Source organism: Orbicella faveolata, unplaced genomic scaffold, assembly GCF_042242905.1.
Source record: "Orbicella faveolata isolate gen_17 unplaced genomic scaffold, um_ofav_v1 contig_1, whole genome shotgun sequence".
Lineage (NCBI taxonomy): Eukaryota > Metazoa > Cnidaria > Anthozoa > Scleractinia > Merulinidae > Orbicella > Orbicella faveolata.
The window spans coordinates 7,602,337-7,623,615 of record NW_028301536.1 but is presented as its reverse complement, the minus strand read 5'-3'; the positions used below and the strand labels follow the sequence as shown (position 1 = coordinate 7,623,615).

Here is a 21,279-nt window from a genome sequence, read left to right as displayed (position 1 = left end):
GAATGTTCCACTTACTTCTTCTACATGGAGACCAGTAGGTTCCAAAGGTGTTACTTTAACAGGTTCACTACCAAGCTCTATTAAATCTGCTGCTTCACCAACTGACACTGTGTCACTAACTGCAGAAAAACAGCAACAATAATCAGACTTAACAAGTGAAGAGTATTCAACAAATCAGTCAGGGAAACAAGAATCATTTTCTGGTCAATCCTTGTGAAGGTACCACACGACTTTCACTGCGTTACAATCCAATGACATTCCCATTCCTAAAGGTCAAAATCCTTCTGGTCAGCACTAAGAAATAAAACCTCACACCGGAGCTGATTTTTTGGAGCATGCACAAATTACTCTTAAGCAGAACTTTGTCAATTGCAGAGAATAAAAGTATATTTCAAATTTCATACGACGTTTGATGTAAGAAAGGAGAAACAGAGCTTTCTCATGGTTACCTGCCGTAAAGTACTAATCGACACAAAATCTAGGAGTTTCAGAATAAAATTCTCAATAGACACTTAACAACGAATGCTTTTCTACACAAAATTGGTTTGATAGCTTCACCATTATGTACATTCTGTGGTGCAGAGAGCGAGTTCCTAGGGCATTTATTGATCACATGTCCATTCACTAACTATTTTTGACTGGACTTTATTGATTGGTGTATGAATGTAAATATAGTTTTAGACAGACTTTCTAATATTGATAAACTCTTTGGGATTTGGAAAAGAGAAGAAGATTTCTTATTGCTCAATCACCTTTTAATTATAGCTAAAAAACACATCTATGAATGCCGAAAAAAATAATACTCGCCCGTCTTTTAGAGTGTATTGTAAAACTCTGGCTTATGTATACCAATTAGAATCTCAAGTAATGAAATCAAATAACAAAGAGTCCAGTCATAATCTTAAATGGAGAAAATATATCGACAGCTTAGAATAATGTTGAATCTTTGATTCCTCATAGCACCGTGTAACATGAGCTTTTATATATGCTTGAAAAGTTGTATTGCAGTGGATACTGATGGATAGTACCAAAACACGGAAAGTAGTGTCGTAAAAACGTAACGTGTGTGTGTAATTTGTTGTTGTTAATGTGTGTAATGTATGTTACGTTGTAAGCAATGCATTGTAAAATCTAATAATAATAATAATAATAATAATAATAATAATAGTAGTAATGATAATAATAATAGCAAACTTTATTGAGCACTTTTCATACAAACTTGAATCTTACATGTATCTGGTAAAAAATTCAGAAATTCTGTTGTTCCTTAAGTTTTCGGTAATTATAATAGTAATAATAATAATATCAAAATAATAATAATAATAATAATGATTTATTATCATCATAATGATAATAATAATAATAATAATAATAATAATAATAATAATAATAATAATATTAATAATAATAAATGGTTACCTGCCGTAGGGTGACGTGCCCTTAAAACCTCAAACAAATCCAGCATGTTGTCTTTCACATCAAAGCCTTTGATGCCTGTGTCCTCACTGCCATAATCAGTTAAATCTGCAATAAAATATCACGATTTATCTCGCATCATACAAACCACAAGCAATTAAAAGATTGCAAAGTGATTAATAGCAACACCAGGAGTACCAAATGTGTGCACCCTGACTGTTTATCCTAAGGTGATTATGTAAATATTCACTTGTCATAATGTTCAAAAATACGCGCGAATCTAAAACGTCACAACCGTGTTTACATACTCTCATCTAAACACACCTATCGACCAATGAGAGCGCGCGTAGTAGCTCAGTTATTAGGGACTTTAAGATACGCTACGGCGAGGTGCTACCGCGGCTACTTTGGCCGTGAGGGACTAGGCTGAAAACGGTGTTTTACCCGCCAAACTCAAATGATTGAGATTTTGCTGTACGGCAAAGGTATGTATAGTCTCTACGTGTCTTTACGAAAATGACTACTTTCAAGGAAACCAGAGATTATCGTACTTTCATACGAAATAGGCTTGATTAATGACAATGATTTTCGTCTCCTGTATTCGTCTTACATCTCCCAGAACTCAGATTTGCCTTTTAGAACTTGATAGAACCGCCTGTAATTTTAACCACAAAACAAGATGTAAACTCTGATATAAAAAAGCTCGATTTCAACACGGACCGGTTTTTCGTACAACGATTACGTGATAAGCCCGAAAATACAAAACTTTCGATTATAATAAAATACATTTTGAACAGTAATAAACAAATATAGCTCAGATTAGAACATACGAAGCTTTCTTATCTACGGCTGTTCGGCCCGATACTAATATGACTGAATTGATCATCTCGCGGTAGGTGTTAAAATCGTACAAATGACAAAGAAACAATGATCTTAGAACTGATTTTTATGACTGAGAACTTTAGCTTCAAACTAGGCTGTTCAAACAGAGAAAAAGCGTAACATTGTAAAATGAGAAGTAAACACACACCTATACTCACGTAGTGAAGAGTGCGTGAAACCAGGCACTTTCCCGTAGTAGACAGTAAGGCTACAGCGGGAAAGCCGTACTGGGAGGCGCGTCATGAGGTCACCGGAAGCGATCTTCACTATCTGCCGCCGTACTACAGCCTAGCCATACCATATCTTTAAGTCCCTATTACTGCGGAGCGAGCGTAGCGAGCGAGCAGCAACATAATCAGGATTTAAGAAGAATATACAGAAGGGGGTACGAATTCTCGAATTCATCACTTTTTACCAGAATGCATTGCATTTAAGCAGAGTGCACTGCGCCACTTTTTATCAAAGTGCGTTGCGCCACGAACAACACGAGGACGTCGAGCCGTCGTCCTTTTCTGTGGATTCCAGTGAGAAAGATTAGTGGTTATGTTTTGCTCTGATTTACCTGTAAAACTGTGTGAATTAGATTGTGCCTGACTTTCACAACTCTTGCTTTTGTTCTTAATGCAGTATGTGAAAGTTTGTAAATCTGGACGATTAATTTTTAAACTTGGTATGTCATTTCTTAGCAGTCTCGCCTCCTTGGCCGAATTCTTCAATACAGAGAAATCGTCGCTACTAAAGCTTGTAGAATAATCAAAACAAACGAAAACCGTAGAACACGCTAATTTCATATATGCTGCGATCTATTGCTTTCCATCCAAACATGAATTTAAGCTAAAGCTTTAGCATGTTCACACATCGCGATGGACGCGTCGTCCTCGACACAGTCTGTCAACATTCTTGAGACATTTAATGCGTATCAGTACAGAATTTATAAGTTAGATTTCTGCTCCTACAATTTCCACATCTTTCGATTTTCGCGATCTGTTAAAGGAGAGGTTGATGTGTATCGTTTAATGTCCAAACATAGTTCAGATCACTACGTGCTTTTTTGTCACGATCACTTGTCACACCTCCCCATCGATGCGTCATCATGCATGAAGTTGTAGATGATTCACTGCGTAAAATATGTCACTATCAACAGAATGTGCCGCAGTGTTATTGTCTTTTAGATATCCTAGTTTTATAAAACTCGGTAGAAACACAGAACTACATGTAGCACGAGCTGTTGACGTAATGATGGCGCGAGCAAAGAGAATTTATATTTTGATGATCAAAATAGACAAGTTGTTTTCTTTTTTCGACGCGGTATTTTCTAAACGAAATAGAAAACATGTTCTCTGTGTTTCTATCGAGTTATGGAAACACTCGTGAAAGTTTGGGAGAACTCGAAAAAGCCGTGGAAACACTCGCCTGTCGGCTCGTGATCCCACAGCATTTCTGGTGCTGCCAAACTTCCACTCGTGTTTCTATTTAACAATTAGATTGTGAGCTCGAGATTTCTATCGCGCGATAGTTTACGAGTCAACTATGAGTCAGCCTGAGTCAACTATCACGGAGGCCCCGTTAGGGGTTTTAGGGATACGGGATATTTGCGAAAAAAATTATAGGGATACGGGATATTTAGAAAAGAGATAGTGGGATATCGAAATTGAATTATAGGGATACAAACTACAGGAATTAATGGGATACGGGATATTCAGACCCCCCGTAATGGGCCCTCATCACGCATAGAAATCGAGAGCGAATAATCTAATTGTTTTAGTATAAATCTACTAGACGTTCAAAACTTTATCTAAATCCTCTTCACAGACACTTCGAAAACGCCAAGAAGTGGCCGTCATTTTGTTAACAAGGGCACACTGCTATGCTACTCACTATCCATCACAGAACAGATAGTGAGACAGGGTTGTAGCGAAAACTAAGACCCCCGAAAACTAAGACCTAAGACCTAAGACCCGAAAACTAAGACCCGAAAACTAAGACCCCCTTATTTTATTAATTTTTGCCCTTTGTTTATCTTTGCGAACTATGATCACGGTGTTCACTTTTGTTTGATTATCGTTTCCTTCGTCTTTGAGTGGGATTTATTACAAGTTTTGCCAGGGAAACTAGCTAGCATGGCGGCTATTGTTTTATCGTTTATGGCCCGTTTTAGATTGTCCGAATCCTGGTAAATATAAAGATCAGATCGATTGTACAGACTTGACAAGCTCTCTGATTTTCCCGACAGAATAATGTCACACTCCACCTAGCAACAGTCTGACAGTTCGTCTCGCGACATGTGCCCCCTGCCGTCCTTATTCTAGCTAGAACAATGAAAATCCACCAATTAGAGTGTGCCGTTGTGAACTTTTGACCTGGCGTCCGCCAGCCATGGTGTTACGACATCGCTTCATAAGGATGGCGCTTTCTTCCGAAATAGCGATGTTGTTTTCGTAAAGCCCGATTTCCTTTCTTTTTCTTTCTTTGGTTTTACCTAAATAACTTGCGAAATGTCAGCACCATTCCGGCTTCCAAAGCTTGTGGCTTCGGCAGTTCAGGACATTCCTCAGTTTGACTGCAACAAGCTTCACGTGGAGAAGCACGTTGGCCGAGGAAGCTTTGGTGTGGTATTCCTTACGGAATTCAAAAGTACAGACATGGAGCCTGCAGAAAAGGTTGTAGTAAAACGTATGTTTGAAATGCAAGGCGAAGAAGACACCAGGAGATTTGTAAAGGAAGTTCGAATCATGAACGAACTGAAACATCCAAACATTGTTGAATTTATGGCGGCGGAGACGCGGAAACGGTCTTAGTTTTCGCTACAACCCTTAACTTATACTCACGTAGTGAAGAGTACGTGAAACCAGGCACCATTCTCGTCCCCAGTGCTACTCGTCTTAAAATGTCGTTGACCAAACGGAGGCTCTGGGGACGAGAATGACCAGGCACTTTTCCGTAGTAGAAAGCAAGGCTACGGCGGGAAAGCCGTACCGGTTCGCGCGTCATGACGTCACCGGTAGTGATCTTCACTACCTGCCGCCGTACTATAGCCTAGCCGTACCATATCTTAAAGTCCCTATTCACTGAGTGCAGTGGCTGTCGCTCGTCTACGAAATGGCGACGTTTTTTCGTTTTCCAGACGTTTTGGAGGAAAGTTAAGATGCAAATGGATAATTAAATCCCTGAGAGGACTGAAAGAAGGCCATTAAAGATGCTTTGACTTGGGAAAAGTTCACAACGGCACACTCTAATTGGTGGATTTTCATTGTTCTAGCTAGAATAAGGACGGCAGGGGGCACATGTCGCGAGGCGAACTGTCAGACTGTTGCTAGGTGGGGTGTGACATTCTTCTGTCGGGAAAATCAGAGAGCTTGTCAAATCTGTACAATCGATCTGATCTTTATATTTACCAGGATTCGGACAATCTAAAACGGGCCATAAACGATAAAACAATAGCCGCCATGCTAGCTAGTTTCCCTGGCAAAACTTGTAATAAATCCCACTCAAAGACGAAGGAAACGATAATCAAACAAAAGTGAACACCTTGATCATAGATCACAAAGATAAACAAAGGGCAAAAATTAATAAAATAAGGGGGTCTTAGTTTTCGGGGGTCTTAGTTTTCGCTACAACCAGTGAGACAGAGTAGTGAAGCCAATCAGAGAATGACATTCGTGATAGAACGCTAAAAGATTTAGACTAAGAGCTCGAGATTTCTATCGCCTGAGTCAACTATCACGCATAGAAATCGAGAGCGGATAATCTAATTGTTTTAGTATAAATCTATTGGCCGTTCTAAACTTAATCTAAGACACTTCGAAAACGCAAAGAAGCGGCCGTCAATTTGTTAACAAGGGCACACTGCTACACAACTAACTACCTATCACAGAATAGATAGTGACTGAGTAGCGTAGCCAATCAGCGAACGGCATTCGTGATAGAACGCTTAGATTTATGCTAAAACTCGATAGAAACACAGTACATGTTTTCTACTTCTTAAATACAGTTACCCATTGCCTCCCAGTGTTATATGCCAGCAATACTAGTTCGTTATAAGCCACTCTTACCTCCCATGACATTACATACATAGAGGATATTACACGGTGGCGAGAAGATATGAATTTTATGTTCGAGTGGCAAGAACAATATCTCACGAGTGAGCGAAACGAACGAGTGAGATATTGTTCTTGCCACGAGAACATAAAATTCATATCTCCGAGCCAACGTGTAATGTTCTTTTTATTATATGGAGAAACCAATTCAACAAAAGCAAAAGGCGGGAATCGTGACGTCATTGAACGATATGACACTCACAAAGGTGACATACGGAAAATACGCCACTCGGGTCCCGGATGAAGTGGCGTATGGAATCTACGAGTGGTTTAGTTCCCAGTAAAACACTCTTCTCCATATAATAAAGGTAACTATTATGAAAGGTTAAGACAGAACTAGATAGTTTGGGATTCCCAAAAATTCTTAACTTATTGATCACAAATGAAAATTGATTAAGGTTTAAAAGCCATTGAAGGACATTTACAGTACTTTAAAAGTGAATTACAGAAGTGCAGAGAGAGAACACGAAACACTGTCAAGAATGCTTTTTAGACAAGTTTCCCTTCCACGGGCAAATAACATATTAATACAGAAAACCAGAGCAAAGTGCAATTTTGGAATCAACTTAAGCAATACACTACAAAATCAACACAACAAACCTATGTTGATTCCTGCAGGACGTTTCAATGCTGATTTGATCATCTTCACTTTGTCTCCTAGCAGTTCAGAATTCTCACAAAGCTTGCTGTGTAGGTCAACATCTGACATATTTACCAAGGTTCCTTCTACACTTTGAACTAGAGCTGGAAGGACTACAAAAGATAAAGAAAAATGACAACATGGTTAGTTTGTCATTTATAGCCTTTGACAGAATTGTCAAACTGACTTGAGAGTTGCCCTTACCAAAACTAACCATGAAAGGTCACTTTTAAGGAGGATTCCAAGAAAAACAATGGATAGTTATTACTTTTGTTGATTAGAAGCATAGTGTCAGAAGCAAATGTTCTCACAGCTAAAATTGATATTGCAAGCTACTGCATGCACCATTGCCCAACAGTTCACACTCATTTATATGTCAAGAAGGTATACGGCCTAAGTCCCGTGCATTCTTCATCAAGTTTGATTGGGTGCATATCTATTGCATTTTCTCAGTCTGTTAAAATTCTAGGAATTGAATCACGTGGTTATTATCCGTCTGGCACTGTGTTCAATATTTAGACTCATAGTTACCATCTCTGATACGACTTTAACCTAGAAACCACTTCTAGAATATCCTTTGACAGTGTCAATACTTTAGAGCAAGGACCAACTACCCGGTACAGGTGTCTATTTCCTGGGGGGACTCCCACATAAAAAAGGCACAAAAGGCACAAATTCTAAAACAACACTATCTCCTGTCATATTTTTTTTCAGCTCAATACCCTAAACGGTAACACTAAACCTCCCACTGTGGACTTTCCGGGGCTGAATGCCTTAAAACTACCAAAACCACTTTTTTTTTATCCCCTAAAAGTTTTGATGAACATCCCCGCCAGGGGTCCATCATAGAGAGGGGTTGGTTAAGAGGGAGTTGACTGAGCTATATAAGCCACACACCTGACTCCAGCTGACCACAAGCTGACTGTAAGTTTCCTTTGTACATTGGGTCAGCAGTCATATTCATCTCCTTCTTAGTAACCAGGGCTACTCTCCTTGCTCGGCCAAGCATTCTGAGAGAGGTCTGGGACACCTTCTGGATATCTTGCTGTTGTAATGCTTGACGACAACGAGTAATATCTTCCTGGATGTTAAAGTCTGGAAGGTGCAAAATTATCAAGTCGATGTACACGTCAGTAAATTTTACTGCAAACTGCATCAACCAAGCCCAAACCAAGAGAAAGAAAACTGGAACATTTAACAAAGATTGCCTTCCAAATTCTTCTTACAACACTTAAAACATTTTGCATAATTCTAGTTGGGAGAATTAAGCATTAAAATCAAGACAGGTCAGTCATTCTCAGGACCTGTCTTACTTCAACTGCTGGAAATCAAAGGTTAAACATACCAGTCATCAACACAAAGTCATTGAAGTCTGTGACATCATCAACCACTGATGTAAGAGCATGGATCTTTGCCGTCCATTCCCTTCTCAGCTGTCCCAGACGCTCTGTACAGCTTGTGTCTTTAGGAGTCTGTCGCACTCTTACAGCTGCAGACACCAGCTGTGGAGCGAGTTTCTCTATGTCACTAGCTGTGCTGTTGATTGTTTGTACTCCTGTAAATGAAGAAAGAAATACACATTACTAAGGCATGGTGCAAATTTACAAGTAAGTGCCATGCTGGTGGTTTTATGGTTAGAATGTTAGACCCTGGATTAATGTGGTCTGGGTTTTAGTGCACTTAACATTTGGCTCACAATGACTCTTGTTAGCAAACATTGATCACTGCATTACATGCATCCTAACTGACATGTGTAAGACTGGGTGGCCTCATATCAATTCAACATGTCGGGCTACGGCACTGTTTTCCACAAAACTGGGTTATTGCTGTCCCACAAATTAATCCATTATTAAAGATTTCCTATGTTTTACTACAGGTAAAAAATAATGCTGTGATTATAAATAGATGTGGGTGTGGCTTTAATTAGCACCATTACAGTAGGCACATGGTTAACTCAGTTCAGCTCCAGTTAATTATGAAAATGAACTGTTTTTCATCACATCCATAACTAAAAGCTGACATTGTCTTGTTTATTAGTCTAGAGACTCCAGCTTAAGTCATTGGGTCTCTGGTAGTTTTTGGTAAAGTTACAACTAATCATGACTCACTTCTTGCATCTGCTGAAATCGCTGCAGACTGTCTAGCTACCTCTGCTAGCCTCAATGCATGTTTCTGAAATTCGTCAGCTTTTCCCTTTATCCTCATCATTGCGTGTTCTTGACTTTGTACACTCATATCCTACATTTAAAGTAATAAACACCACAGTAAAGTAAAAACTGTTGATATCTGATCCAATAATGTAAAGCAAAACATTCACTCAAGGTAGAATCAATCATTTTTTGACTGAATGTCAATTTATAAAATTAGGAAAAAATGTTGAATGGGATGCAGTATATGCCAAAGCAAATATTGAAATTTTTGGTTCAAAATCAACTAGGTCAGAAACTCCTGTTATCTGTCCTGATCGGAACAGAAGTCTTGAGATATATGAACAGTTTTCAATTTTTTCCTGTGATTGTATTGTTTTAAGTGAAACTGCACAGTATTGTAAGTACTTAGTATACTAAGCTGGCCGGATGACTTTGGGAGAAAACCGTACACTGTACTTCCAAGGTCATTTCAACTAGTTTTTGCAACAAAATGCTACACATGTCAGCCAAGATGCAATGCTAAACATGTCAGCCAGGATGTAATGTATAGGCAAAGGCTTTTAGGTCATTCCCCAGTATTGCATTCCGCATCCCTACTTCGCATAATTTCACGCCTGATTAGTGCGTGCGCATTAAAAAATGGCGGCTTTTTGTTTACAGCTGGACCTCGCCATAGAGGTAAACGTCATTTTCTCGCAAACGAGTATGGTGACCTATCATTTTTTTCTGTTGTTTTGAATTGAGTAATAAATTTCTCTGTGTAAAATAAATATGGACCAATTCTCAATGTAGGACAAAACGCAATCGTCGGAAACGTGAATTTAGCAAGCAATTGTGACTACAATCATGATGCCATTATAAGGATTTATATGGGTATAAACAAGATGCTGTTGCTCCTAAACGAACATGGGGACCCCTCATTTTTATTTCAAAATTTAAGTTCCTATAATATAAACAATCATTAGGCAAAGTTTAACAAAAATCTGAGTGCAGGTTCTATTTCAGTGGAATGACCTTAAGACGGATTCCGCTCAAAGTTCGAGCAATAAGTGCAAAAATTATTTACTAAAAATCTGCTCACAGCACAGTAACTTTTGGAATACTATTTAAACAACTCACTATAGTTTATTTCTCTAGGTGACCCCGCAATTAAATTCTCAAGCATTCTTGAGAAGGCTAATGTCAAACCTCGTAAGAATGGTTCTTCTTAGCTGTATTCAAAATATTACCATGCCATGAGGTTTTTTTGGTAAGTTAATTTTTGCCATTGCTTGAATGTTCTGTGGAAATCATCTTAATATTCTTCTCTCTTTAACTTCACAAAGCAACTGGTCAACCCAATTGGGGTGTGCATTATAATTTTGTAATTTCATTAACTTTCAATAACCTTTAGAGTGAAAAATAGAAGTATTTATAAAACTGTTAATAAAAATAAATATCAGAGGATTTTTGGTAGAAGCATTAAGCTACTGGATATGACTGATAGACCCGGGCAGGGGGGGGGGGGGGGGGCAGAGGGGAACTCCTATATGAAAAGGTTGGGGATGCTCATTGTCTAGCTTAGCAGTGTAAATCAAGGGTTTTGGTCTCACTTAGTATTTTTAGTAACCTTTTAGGGTGTGGTTGAAGGAAAAAAATTTTAAACAATGCTGTCATTTCTGTTTTAAGTGGTATATCTAAGGGATCAAATATCAGTTGAGCCACGCCCAGACTGGTCTCCTTTAGGGGTTTAATGCTAATTCAAATTTTCTGACAAGCATCCCTGACCTTTACATATGGGAGTCTCCCTAGGCTGATAGAACTCATACTCATGTACTGCTTTGAACACCATATTCTTGAAGGTCAACAGGGTTGATTAGCAGTTTTTGCTCGGACTGTTTAGAGGTCTTTAACAATAGTAATAATGGATGACTGTCTAAAAACTATTTATTTAATTAATACACAGACTAGCTGATGATAGTCCCGTACTCAAATATTCTTACCAGGAGTGGCGCTGTAGCAGCTTGGATCATGTTGTGTACTGGGAGCTCAGCATCAGCAAACACAGTGGTGATGTGATCTATGACAGCAGTGGAGACATGACGGTCTAGTCTCTTCAGCTCAACTGATAACCGTTCTGATGCCAGGTCAAGTTCATGCCTGTTGATATACTTACTAGAATAAGAACGACTTCTAACAATTTTGCTTATCACTTATGTCAATTAGTTAGGTAGGTAAAGTATGGATACGAGCCAAGCCGCCCATTAGGCCAGAGCTTATTCTGGTTTCTGCCGCATGAGGCGACTAGGGGTACATGTATTTCTCCTCCCCCCTGGATGGGATGCTAATCAATCCCAGGATTACCCCAAGCATTAAGTTTGCTGGTACTCATTTATACACCTGGGTGGAGAGAGGCACTGTGAGAGTGAAGTGTCTTGCCCAAGAACACCATGCAATGTCCCAAGCCAGGGCTCGAACCTGGACTGCTTGATCTGGAGATGAGCACACTAACCATGAGGCCACCGTCCCTCCCACTTTGTCAATTAGTTAAGTCACACCAAAAGCCTCTTTGGAAGATGGCAAACTAATGTCTGTCCTCACAAAAGAAGACATGATTTCAAGACAGTGTTGCAAAAAGTGTGAAATGATACATGTAAAACCCACAAAATTTAACTAAACTTCTTTGAGACATGTTTTGAAGACCCATTTGCCCTCCCAACACAAAAGTACAGCATAACTGCATCACCTTGACCTTTGTGACAAAGGGTTTGCTAAAAACGTTTTCTGCAGCTCAGCAAGCTCATTTCTCATGTTAAGAACCTTGAAAGATAGGATATAATTGCACAAAAACAATAATTAGTTTAATAGGTATGTACAACTACTTGAATTGTGCCAATCAAAAAAATCTGACCTATCAAAATGTTACTGTGAAACTAAGACAGATAACCATAAACACCAGAAGTATTAATGAAGTGTTATTGTGTAGCAAGGAAAAAGCCAGTTAAGAGTGAAAAAGCTGATTGAACTGCAAACAACAATTATGTTAATTAGTTTGTGGTTTGCTTATGTGTTCTGAACTTCACTGTGATTGGTCAGTACACAACTGACCTGTCAGAATCAAATCAAGTTGGGCATGATTTTTTGACTCGCATAGTAATTGAGAAAAATTGATGATCTTTTGTAAAGAGGCTAGTCATTGATGTTGAAGAATCCAGACCATACTCCATGAAAAGGCCAATAAAAGTATTTTTACTTGAATTTGTATAATACAGACTCTTCAATCTATAATGCACATAACAAACAGATCAAAAATTATTATGATTACCAGTAAAAATTTGCCAAAAAGATTTTGCTTTCAAACTCATTTTATGACAGCTATATTAAACCAATGAAAATGGCTCAAACTGTAGGAAGGAAGGCTAACCAATTATAAAATCTCCAAGCTTCCTAAAATGTCCGCAACATTCTGTAACTTCGCTGGGTTTTAAATTTTTGTTGTCGATCTATCGCTTATATTTTTCAACATTATTGGTTCATTTTTTTAAAAGATCACCACTGATTGGTTAACTCTGTTTCAAGTGGCCCAATTCAAGAAGTTGCATTAGAAAACATGCAATATGCTAGTTACATGTATCACCAGTTCTTCTAGTGTAATAATAAAAAAAAATTATTATAACTCACACTTTGACAGGCCTGTACAATGCATTCCCTTCTTCGACCATCACAGCTGTTGGCCACGCCCATGCTGCTTCGCACAATAGCATCCAAGTAACAGTCAAGCTCATTACCAGCTCCCAGTCTACTGTGGGGAGACAGTTGCTTGTGGGCCTGTGTTGAAAATCCACAACTTTAAAATTTCTGTTTGTAACCAATGCTGATTCTTTCATTTAAAAGTCCTGCAGGCTAATAAATGTTTCAATCTGAAGCAAGTTCCCTCCCTCTCTACTTGTCCCTCTCTATTTGATTAACACGGAAAAGTCCCTAACATGTTGATGGAACTTGAAAGTAAAGCAATAGGGCATCTAGTTTAATGAGATCTTTTCAGCAGTCTGAGCATGTCTTCAGAAATAAGAAAGAGTGACTTTACAGCCATAATGCTAGCAAATCCCCAGTGTAACATCAGCATTTTTTTACAACTAAATTGGGAAGCATTATAGCCGAAAAAAAGCCAAAAATGAAAAAGTCACCTAGTAAGTCTCCTTGCCAGGAGAGGGCACGACACTAACAGGAAGACATCATGTGGTGTTTCATTCCCAAGGGATATGTCAGCCTGATTCCCAAGGATATGCCAACCTTGCCTGATTGGTCTGCACAGAGAAGTTCCAAACAAAAGAAACAGCTTGGTCCTTCAATTTGGAGGTCATGCATGGGACCAGCAATCCAACCAAGTATAAGTCAAACATGCTTGAGATAACCAAGAATTGATCAACAGACTTTGTAAGTCCTGGAATAAAAGGGCCTTCAAGTTGTGGGGAAAGCCAAAGGAAGTTAGACTAAATGCCAGCTATCCTTCTGCCTACTACTGCAAACGTAAAGACTGGAACATGAACTGCCAGTGAGAACAATAAATAAGATAGGGGGAAAGTCCAGGTATCAGTAATGTAGTTACAACCTTGTGGTATTAATTCATTAAAAGACCAGGTGGATGGAGTCAAGGCAGCTAAGATTGTCAACAGGAGAGGTGTTCCTGTATTGTCACAAGGGGTACAATTCGCCCATAATTACACAAGGAGTGGCACTTAAAATCTTGAAAAAGGCAGAGAAAGACCTGATTATCTAGGAGGTCCAAGACCCATGAGTCCATTATTACATCCTTTAGACTGGTGAAGAAGATATGATGTAGGATTATGGACAAACAATCAACAAGAGTGAGGTCAAGTGAAGGGTTCTACAATCAGCAGCAAGATATCCTGAGCTATTGTACATCTTTGTGCATATAACAATGACTGACTGACATTTTTTGGAATGTTTAAATTACCTTTAGTTACTGGTAATGAATTTCCTCTGTTAATCAGAGCTCATTTCATGTCTTGCCTTTTGATCTTTCCCTACTTTTTAATGTAAATATTCATGTAACAGGAGAACTTTTAATAAACTTTTGTTGACTGTTCTTTGACCCACTGATTGGAAAAGAAAAAAATGCCCTTAAAACTTTTGATGAGGGGACAAAATCAATTGACCCTAATGCATTAAAAACCGGCTCAGACCCTGGTTTATTACATTTTGTTAAATGTACCTTTTCCAATGTAGCAGCCATGTAACCAGGCTGATCAACACTCTGATCCAGATCTTCCCGGGCTTCTACTATTTTGATAATTTCGGTACAAGCCAGCATGATTTGACCGACCACGTAGTCACGACTAGCCTGTCAGGAAAACAGAATTACCCAAGCATGGCCAGTTGATATCTTGTCAAAATAAAGTTGTTCAAAATAATTTTTTTTATTTAACAATCTTATTCAGGAATAGATCTACACATGACCACAACACTAAGTCAAATTTCCCCTTTCTGATCTACACTGGCACCTTGAGTTAATTGTCCCAAGGACAGATCACTGTCTGACATAGAGACGCATACATGTAAATCTGAACTAACTCAGTTAATAACAACTACTAGATTTTTTGGAAACTGTCAACAGATGGGTTTGTTTCTTCTGTGCTTCACAGTAAAATTAATTTGAAATTGATCATTATTTCTCATTATGCAGTACATGGTCAATACTGTATACCTTTGCTTGGAGATTGGCTGCATTATTCAGATATGTCTGCATGGATGTTGACAATAATCCTATAGACTTCTTTAGAGTCATCATTGCTGACAAAAGCCTGTCCCTCTGACATGGATTACTGAGCTCCTGAATGCATGAGAATTAATTATAACTCAGTGACTTTGTAACTCAATGAGTGAGAAAAATGGAAAAATGGTTTTCAACTAATTTTATGAAATGGACAACATTCATCTGGTTTTTAGTTTTTGCTGAATCAATGCAAAGATCTATAAGTTATGTTCCTTAAAAGTCTGCACCAGGCTAGTTGAGTATACAGCCAGAGCTTATCCTGGTTTCTGTAGTGTGAAGTGACTAGGAGTATTTCTACTTCTTCCTGGATAGGAAGCTAGTCCATCACAGGGTTACCACCAGCATTAAATTTGCCAGTACCTATTATAAACAACTGGGTGTGGGAGTAAAGTGTCTTGCCCAATACCATTATGCAATGACTTCCTCTGGGGCTTGAACCCAGAAGGCCTGATCGGGAATTCACAATGCTAACCATCACACCACTGCTTCTTACATAAAGCTCCTTTTAGAAACCTTAATCTATGCGATGCAATGGACTCAGGACCAAGAGGTCTAAGTTGTAGCCCTGGCCAGCCAGATTGCTAAATTCTTTTCTTGGACAATGCACTGACTTTTCCCTTACAGTGCATCACTTCACCCAGGTGAACTTGCAAAGAACTAGCATCCCAACCAAAAGTAGTAACAATGAATACTCCAAGAAGAAGCATGTTGAGTTACATGTATATAACCAGAGTTTAAAAGGCTTACTGTAATTACCATAAATTAAATGGTCTGTTGGCACTTTTCACACAAAACAATCATTTGTTTGTTTGGGCACATTCCTATATGTATTTTTCACCTTCCAAATGCTTATTTACACACTGGTTATTGTGTGTAAATGTGCACTGAACATAGTAACATCAAAGTTATCCCTGGCAAAATTTGTTGCTTAAATATACAAAGTGTGTTTCTTTTGCAAGCATTTTTCACCGCAGATTGTAGAGATCTTTCATTAACAATTACACTAGAGGTTAACTTTATAACACTGACATAGTGTGCTAAAAAAAAATTTAAAATGGAGTACATCTACATGTACCTTTTGCCTCTTGTTGCACAAGCTTGCTAAGAGCATCAAAGACTCTGTGAAACCCTAATATATATGAAAAAAAAAATCTAAATGATAATTTAGCAGGTAGCAACAGATAGATGTAAGTCTATTTGGAACAAGCATACTATACAATGTAGAAGCATGTGCAACTTGTGCACAGCAGATTTATTCGACATGATTTTTTTCAAGCTCTGGTAAGGCAAAAAACAATTTCATTGTTACAGTGCGACTATTCTAACCAAGGGTCATCCAACAAAATTTTCTAAAATTTTAACGAATAAGAATTGTGAAGGTTAACAATAGTTTTCTAACAAATTATCCATGTACAAATATAATCAAGCTGTACATTACAAAGGCAACAGATTTGTGGTCATTTTGATAAAATCTTTTAAAATGCCAGTGGTCAATTTGCAAAGAATTTGCTCAAGTGGACTTGGTAGAAGTAGTCGTACTGTAAATGGTCTGATTCTCTAAAGAATGTACCACTTGGTTGATCATCCACTCTTTTAAAGTTGTAGTGTTTGTGGTCTCTTTAACCGATAATTTTTTAACCAATTTCAGGCCCAGGAAGCAGTTAAAAATAAAGACTTACATTGATTATTTGATAACTTATAAAAAACAGTACACATTGTAAGCTAAGTACCTTGAAACTCACGAGCAATCCCCTTGGAGATGTAACACCTTCTACTAAACCAAGTCGGTCCATAACCCAGTGAGCAGCCTTCACAATCTTGCGCACCTCTGCTTCGTCATAAACAAGCAAGACCTACATGTAAACAACAAAAATTTAGCTCTAGTCCCCCAAACTTTAAAATAAAACAATATTTTCTGATGACCAACCGAAGACCCTCATTTCATATGGCACTCTTTATGATGATGTATAAGCATGTGCTTAAGTCTCTGGAAGAAAACCACTGACAACAACAGTTATTAAGCAATACTGTCATATGTAGAGTACTGTTTATTACGTTCCACAAGGCGATATACAGCAACCTACATATACATGTATTTAACATACAGCCTACATTATATTTAAGTCTGTTGATAAAACTATAAGTCTGAAGATTAAACCACAGTTTGTATGTTTGGTAGACTGCAAGCAGTGTCTCTTTTGCTTGAAAATCTGTGGGGAAGAATGCAAAAAAAAAAAAAGAGGCAAGCATTGAGCTGAGAGTAGCACAGCGTTGAAAGACAAACAGTAAAGAGAGACTGCACTGGTCTCATACAGTGTTTCTGATGCTCAGCACTCTGGTGATAGAATAATTCTATTGGTTGGTCTACAAAGTTATGTCCCACGTCTGTCAGCAACCTACAGCACATGCCAAATTCTGCCAATTCCAGTGTACAGTTTGTCTCCTATGACTCACAACATTTGTGTATTTGCCACTCTTGTTTGAATTTTGAATTCTCTACTTTTAATCAGGCTGTGTTTAATCAGGCTGTTTTTAATTGGGCTGTGTTATTAGAAGGACTTTAAAGTAGAGTACAGCCTTTTGACTGAATGACAGGAAAATGTTTAGAGGTCATACTGTAGGCCTGCACGGTTTCAGCTGTTATCTGTTGCTTTATTATGACACCCCTGCAATTCACCATGTACTTTAAGTGTAGCTTGCTTTTGCTCACTACCATTGCAAGATATGTTTTAATCTCTCCAATTGTACAATAATGACAGAGTTTGAAATATTCCACGAACAAGTTGGTTACTTGAATTTTGTGTATGTCAGGTGTAATTAAAACTGTTGCAAGTTGTATTGTTTCTTGTCATGGATATCACCATTAGAGACATCACAAGATTCCTTTGCCACTGTTTTCAATGGAAAATCTTAAATGAACACTTGTATGACAAAAATCAGATACAGGCGGCAGATTGGATTTTCAGTTTTTGGCCTTGAGCAATACAAGCTCCTTTGGCATTGAATCACTGATCGCATCATACAGATACAGCTTCAGTCAATTTGCAGAAAAATATTTGATACAGAAGTGTCATAAACAAAAAGGCCAAGGTCTCGTTGATATGAACAGTTAAAGGGCTTCAGAAACACAGTAGGAAGCCAGTGCAGTCTCTCTTTTCCCTTGTCTTCCAATGCTTGTTTGCTGAATTGTCGTTTGCATTCCTCTCCTTCTTCCCTCCACTTTTTGACCAAATGAAAGACCGCCTGCAATCTAATTGTATGGCAAGTGTCAAAGATGGACGGCGCATGAGTTAGAAAATACATGAGTAGAGATAAAGATCTTTGGAAAAAATTCTGAGGATCCCCAAAGATCATTATTGTTATATTCCTGAGGAATTTAGATGGAGATCTGCAAAAATACTTAAAATGTAAATAAAGATTTCACCAGGAATGGCTGGAAATCATGTCTCAAGAGAAGCATAATTACTTTTCTTGGAAATCTGGAATAGAAAATAAATTCTAATAATAGAAGATGAATGTTTATTCTCTCTCACGAAGGACTCACTTTGGGGCATTGATCTAAATATTGCAGAAAGTTGCACTAATAAACCAGCATTTGTATTTAGACATGTTGGTAGTAAATAAAGTGAGGTTAATACCTTCATGGTTCCTTCAAGTATATTTCTAGCTGAGTCAACCAAGTTGTACCTCACTTTGTTTGAGAATGGCTGCTGTTTAAGCTGATGTGTCGCCATTAATAGACCATTCCCTGCATCTCTTACAGTATCACAAGCTGATGGCATTTCTGACTTCAAATCCTAACATTTAACAATAAATTTTTTCAGCTTATTTTTCATTAAGACAAAAGCATGATCACGAGAACTCTACCTCTTACTCTCTAACCTCTAACTCTTACCATGATTATATTATTTACTTCACATTCAGATACTCAACAATCCAGGCCATTAAACTTGCACCCACAAGTGGTATCAATTGCCAAGATACGGGAATAATCAAATGTAATATTATGACAAATGTATAATAATTTTGGTCAGTTAAAAGCTCTACTTATCTAGATGAGTATAGATTATGGGTTTTCAAATCATGCATGTTCACTGGTTCACTTACATTATCTGGAGTTTCAGAGACCAACTTTTGTCCAGCCAGTATCAGGCTCTTGATAGCCTCTCTGATCTGTTGGGCACTGGGCACCAAGTCAGGCAATGGAACACCATCTCTTTGTGCAGCCTCATTCAATAGAATCAGTTGTGATACCTTAAGGTAATTAAAAACAATTAAATTTTAATACTTGTAAACAACATTATAAGCCTATGAAAGCAGATACCAGTCAACACACATTCAGTTCTTCCCACTATTGCAGGCCCTGGGATTTGACTGTAACAATATTATGTCAAGACTAATATGGGGAACCACATCATTTCATTTCAATGCAAGGTATTACTGACTTGCTGTTAAAATTCCAGCAGTCAAAGTATATAATGGCTTTTGGTTCCTTTCCAGTTTCTCTCTCCTCTTAACAATGTTTTCATGTCAACAAGTCATTCTTAGTTTGTACGCAAATGATTTGGGAAATTTTTACACTTAGTCTAATCTTTCTGTTTCATTTCTGATCGTTACCCATGTGAACCCCGGGCAACCAATCCGCACAGTTTGAAATCCTTTGGCTTGCTATTATTAGACATAATTTCCCAACTTTTATTGTGTAAAAAATCATGTTTGTTTTATAAGAATAATTTTATTATTACAGTCCCTTTGTTCAAAGATTTGATAGATTATAAATAAGCACAAATAGTATTTTTAATTACTAGCACATGTACCATAGAATGTTCTGAACCTTTTATTTTAGGTGAACAAAGATGTATATGTACTCTAATAAGTAAATACTGTTACAGTACTGAACTGCGTAAAATATTTGCAAGTATTGTCATATTCTGCCTCTTATTCAGTTACACAAAGTAGAGTCTCTGCTCAGTTTGAAGCTACAAATCAGAATAACAACAACAACACTTGAAGTTTCTCTAGCACGTTTTCAGGATCCAGTTGACAGTTGATTGTGACACACAAGGAAATCTTCTTGACATATAACCACCTGTGTACTTCCAACAAATTGATGTAAATAAGCTAATAATTTGGACTTTGTTGATATCTAGCTCAGGGCAGGAAAAAAATTTGAAATCTAGTTGCCCAGTGGGCTGGTACATTTCAGTTTTCAGTTGCCCCCACTAAACTATTACCCGCCCAATAGGCATGTTCATGCCTTATCAACTAAATTAATTCACGCTTTCACCTTATTGTTTTGCTCATCTTGCAGTCTTTGGAAATTATCACTAACAAGACCACGCAGGCTGATTTCACTTGCCCACTGGACTGCCAATCGTCCGTTTTCACTTGCCCAAGAGCAAAATTTACTTGCCCCGGGCAATCAGACCTGGGTTTTTTCCTGCCCTGTAGCTCCTAAAGCCCTCCTACCACAATATGAACTCCCAGTCTAGCGAGCTCTCTGATTGAATGCCAAGAATAGACTGAGAATGCAAAATTAATTTTTGCATCTACATATCAGCGCAAAGAAATTTGTGTCTGATAGTCTTAAGATTAGTGGATTTAGCAGTTGTGCTAATGGCTCTGTCCTTTACCTGCCTAGACAAGGAACGTTTTTTGGGAAAATTCTGGAGGAAATTCAAATTACAGAAATAAGAGATTAAATTTTGGGAGCTAGTGAGATTGACTTTCAGGCTAGTAAACCATAGTTAGCAAGACCAAAATTTGGTTTTCTTTGCACCCTGCAGATATTTATCCCTGGGGCTTTTAAGTTGACCAGTGCCCAACCCCGGTGCCCAACATTCTCTGGAACCATACTTCCGGGTAGCAACCACAGGGAAATTTCAGATATCTCAGGGACTTCAAGAACCCTTACCATTGAGAAACTAACAAGCCACAAACTGGTGACATCCACCAGGGCAAAATTCGATCCACTTTGAGCAGACAAACTGATACAAGCTAGGCTTTCAAAGAGCAGAATGGTGCTATGAAATCCGAAGTTGCTTCGATTGTGAGTATAACCCTATCTTTAGAGCTACCAAAACTGTCAAATCAAAATTATACAAAAAATCAACTAACCTGTGCAGCGATCGGCGCCAAAACCAACTCAATCGATTTGGTTTGGACAAGGGATGACAACAGCTTGCCGGACATATTTGAAGCTATGTTTATACCATTCTTACATTGTTAACTTAAGACCACTGTAGTACCCCCTTAACAAAACAGACGCTAACTTCCATGGCCACAAAGTTACCGAAAATATATTGGTTGATAATGTTT

At 38.1% G+C, this 21,279-nt stretch overlaps 1 protein-coding gene across 1 annotated transcript in view; it reads right to left on the bottom strand.

Moving 5' to 3' along the window:
- Positions 1 to 21,278, bottom strand: part of LOC110054666 (uncharacterized) — a 30,128-nt gene extending 8,850 nt beyond the window's left edge. Inside the window, exons 1-16 of the mRNA XM_020761014.2 lie at positions 21,079 to 21,278; positions 19,069 to 19,215; positions 18,600 to 18,758; positions 16,692 to 16,814; positions 16,037 to 16,090; positions 14,893 to 15,018; positions 14,401 to 14,529; positions 12,846 to 12,992; positions 11,911 to 11,984; positions 11,168 to 11,324; positions 9,144 to 9,273; positions 8,381 to 8,590; positions 7,933 to 8,130; positions 6,996 to 7,148; positions 1,420 to 1,524; positions 16 to 119 (exon numbers count right to left, since the gene is read on the bottom strand). Of these exons, the coding sequence (XP_020616673.2) occupies positions 16 to 119; positions 1,420 to 1,524; positions 6,996 to 7,148; positions 7,933 to 8,130; positions 8,381 to 8,590; positions 9,144 to 9,273; positions 11,168 to 11,324; positions 11,911 to 11,984; positions 12,846 to 12,992; positions 14,401 to 14,529; positions 14,893 to 15,018; positions 16,037 to 16,090; positions 16,692 to 16,814; positions 18,600 to 18,758; positions 19,069 to 19,215; positions 21,079 to 21,153 (2,091 nt within the window). The 5' untranslated portion in view covers positions 21,154 to 21,278. The remainder of the gene's footprint in view (positions 1 to 15; positions 120 to 1,419; positions 1,525 to 6,995; positions 7,149 to 7,932; positions 8,131 to 8,380; positions 8,591 to 9,143; positions 9,274 to 11,167; positions 11,325 to 11,910; positions 11,985 to 12,845; positions 12,993 to 14,400; positions 14,530 to 14,892; positions 15,019 to 16,036; positions 16,091 to 16,691; positions 16,815 to 18,599; positions 18,759 to 19,068; positions 19,216 to 21,078) is intronic.
- Position 21,279: the final 1 nt, after the last annotated feature.